The 2,964-nt window shown below is 37.2% G+C and overlaps 1 protein-coding gene across 1 annotated transcript; it reads left to right on the top strand.

Annotated features, from left to right (window-relative positions):
* Positions 1–2,588: 2,588 nt before the first annotated feature.
* Positions 2,589–2,895, top strand: HELRODRAFT_67164 (hypothetical protein; the record flags this gene model as incomplete). The annotated part of the gene is made up of 2 exons (XM_009024291.1): positions 2,589–2,659; positions 2,817–2,895. Coding segments are annotated over 2 exons (150 nt in total), but the record flags the coding sequence as incomplete, so codon positions are not given.
* Between the last annotated feature and the right edge of the window lie 69 nt (positions 2,896–2,964).

Consider the following 2,964-nt stretch of genomic DNA (forward strand, 5'->3'; position numbering starts at 1 on the left):
TTAATTTCAAGTCATCCTCATCATTCTGCATCCTCTCGTCGTCTTTAACAACAGCAGCAGCAGCATCGGAGGAGGTGGAGGAGGAGTGAAGCGAGTGGTCTCGCTGAAAATTTTTACTAAAAAAAATATCAAATAGAAATAAAAATTTATAAATTAAAAAAAGAACGGGCGAAGTGTTTCAGTATTTTTCATTCATATTTATTTCATGGCCATATTCAAACATTTCCGACGTAAATCTCTCCCATTGAAGATCACTTTAGTAATAACCAATCAGTGTTCTCCTTTTCACTATGCCCCGCCTACAACTACAAATGATTGACATTTGTGGAATAAAGGCGATAGTGGCATATGTGTGCTGAGTTCTGCTTCGCTCCTATTTAAGTTCTGCTCTGCTCTCTTGTTAACAATGTTCAACAAAGCAAGTTTTTAATCCTTTATACTTATGATTGGTTTGTAATTGTAAGCTAGATTTGTTGATATATGTAAAAAATACTGTGTGAAATTGTGATGTTATTTATAATTTTTTCAAAATGATAGTTCTATTTTTGACAAAGATTGAATTAAAATAATTCAAGAACAAACGTACAACTGAGGATTGGAATTTAAAAAACATGGAGAAGTCAGATGCTGTTGATGCCAGCGAGTCACATTGTGAGGGAATCGCCCCAGGCTGTTTTGAAGACAATCACAACATTAACATCCACAATATTGACAACAATAACAACAACAACAACACTCAGACCAGCACTAGCAATATTAACATTCTTAACATCAGCAGCATCGGCAACATCAACTGCAATGCAACTGCCAGCAACAATATAGGCTCGAGTGGTGTGGTTAAAAAAGGCTTTTCAATGAGTGACATACTTGCAGATGCAGACAAAACGAATCAACAACTTAAACAAAAACATGACATTTTAGAAGTTTTCAACAAGTTTCATAATGATAGAGACACAGACACATGCAACACCACCACAAACAACCCCACCAGCAATAGCAACAACAACACCATCAACAAAATCAACGACAATAACAACAACAACAGCAGCACAAACGATGACGATGATGACGATGATATTCAAGACGACTTCATAAATAACATCTGCACAAGAAATAACAACCAATCTCCGCTTTTAAGACCAAATGAGAAATATGATGATAGAAGCAACAAAATGATAGAGAACAACGACAACGATAGCTACTGCCATTCTGACAAACTCCGGTTAGTGCAGCTCGACTCGCTAGCACACCTTCCCCACAACTCTTTCTTATTTCCACATCTCTTCAAACGTTTGCCAAACTGCGGCGATGTTGAGCGCAAGAACAAAAATGAGTCTATGAAATCTCCCACCGGCAATGATTGGATCAGAAGGAACAGCTCAGTGCCAGGTGAGTCGGGCAAGGATAAACAGAGTGAAGATGCTATTTCAACTTCTTCCTGGCTACCCTGGTTCCAACACATCAAAACTCTACCACCCATTTGTTAGTTTTTTTCAAATAAATGTCGATAGGGATTTAATATTTTGGTCTATTTTAAATGTTTTCAAAATTTTCAATTTCAAATAAATGAAAAATAATTTGAAAAAATAAAATATTATTTTATAACTCTCATATGTTCAGCTTTTTTGTTTCTTGCAGTTAAAGTTCCTTGGGAGCTGTCCGAGAAAATTAAATTGCAGGAAAACATGAGTAATTATTCAATAGAGTCCTTCAATGCAATAACTAAAAATGTTGTTAGCAGCAACAACAACAGCAGCAACCATGAAAGCAACAACTCTGCATCAGACTGCAACAATATTGACAACAAGATTATCAACCCACTCTCTTCGCCATACAACGACAACGCACTGAAATTTTTGTTGTCTATGAAACAACAATACCGTTCAAAAAATTTATCCGACTCCTTCAAATTTGCTTCTAAAATTAATTTGAACAACATGCTGCTCAACAAAGCTTACCGATTCATTGAAGGGGACAACTTGACGATGAACAAATCAGATGGAGATTATGACCTTGGGTCGAATTTTTACGAAACTGACAGAAACAACAACAGCAGCAGCAAACGAAACTACAGCAGCAGTCATGTTGGCGATCGCTCTAACCCTCCAAACGACATCAGCAGCAACGTTCACACTTGGTCTTCCTCACCACCATCATCATCGTCTGACCCTTTTTCTCTTCTCAAAAAATACGTTAGTCATGCTGACAACCAATCAACTAAGAACATCAACAACACCAATAACAATAGCCACAACAACATTAACATCGATAATAACTACGTCAGCGTAGCAAGTTTGCAACAAAACAAAAATAAGGACGAAAAAACTCTCAAACAAACAACGACCACAACGACGACGCAAATTATTAAAAAAGAAAATTATTCAAAAAATTCAACAAGCCTGGCTGGCAAAATAACGGACAAACAACAACAACACGACAAGCTGAACAACAAGGTGGACACACCAGCCACTGCTGACGATGACGACGACTACGACGATGATCTTGCTGATGATGACGTTGACGTGTCACGTGATGACAAACATGATGAGAACGATGACGATGACGGTTCTTCATCGGCCAACAACAAACCAAGGAGAGCCAGAACAGCGTTCACCTACGAACAACTTGTTGCTCTCGAGAACAAGTTCAAACAGACGAGGTTCACTTGCTTTCATTCCCGCTTATTGTTCATCGCTTTCAATTACATTTTATTCTGATCTGTTTTCATTGCGTAGTGATTTTTTATAAATTATATAATTAGTTGTAATATTTGAGAGCATTAAAAACACGATGGTACCATCTTAATGTTTCGACAGATATCTGTCGGTCTGTGAGAGACTTAACCTGGCATTGTCCTTGAACCTCACTGAAACTCAAGTGAATAACTTTCATTAAAATTTTAATAATTTTTACAGTTGATTACACAAATTGCTCAACTCTTACAACAGCACAAACATCACAACA

The sequence above is a fragment of the Helobdella robusta genome (assembly GCF_000326865.2).
Source record: "Helobdella robusta unplaced genomic scaffold HELROscaffold_4, whole genome shotgun sequence".
In the NCBI taxonomy this organism is placed as follows: domain Eukaryota; kingdom Metazoa; phylum Annelida; class Clitellata; order Rhynchobdellida; family Glossiphoniidae; genus Helobdella; species Helobdella robusta.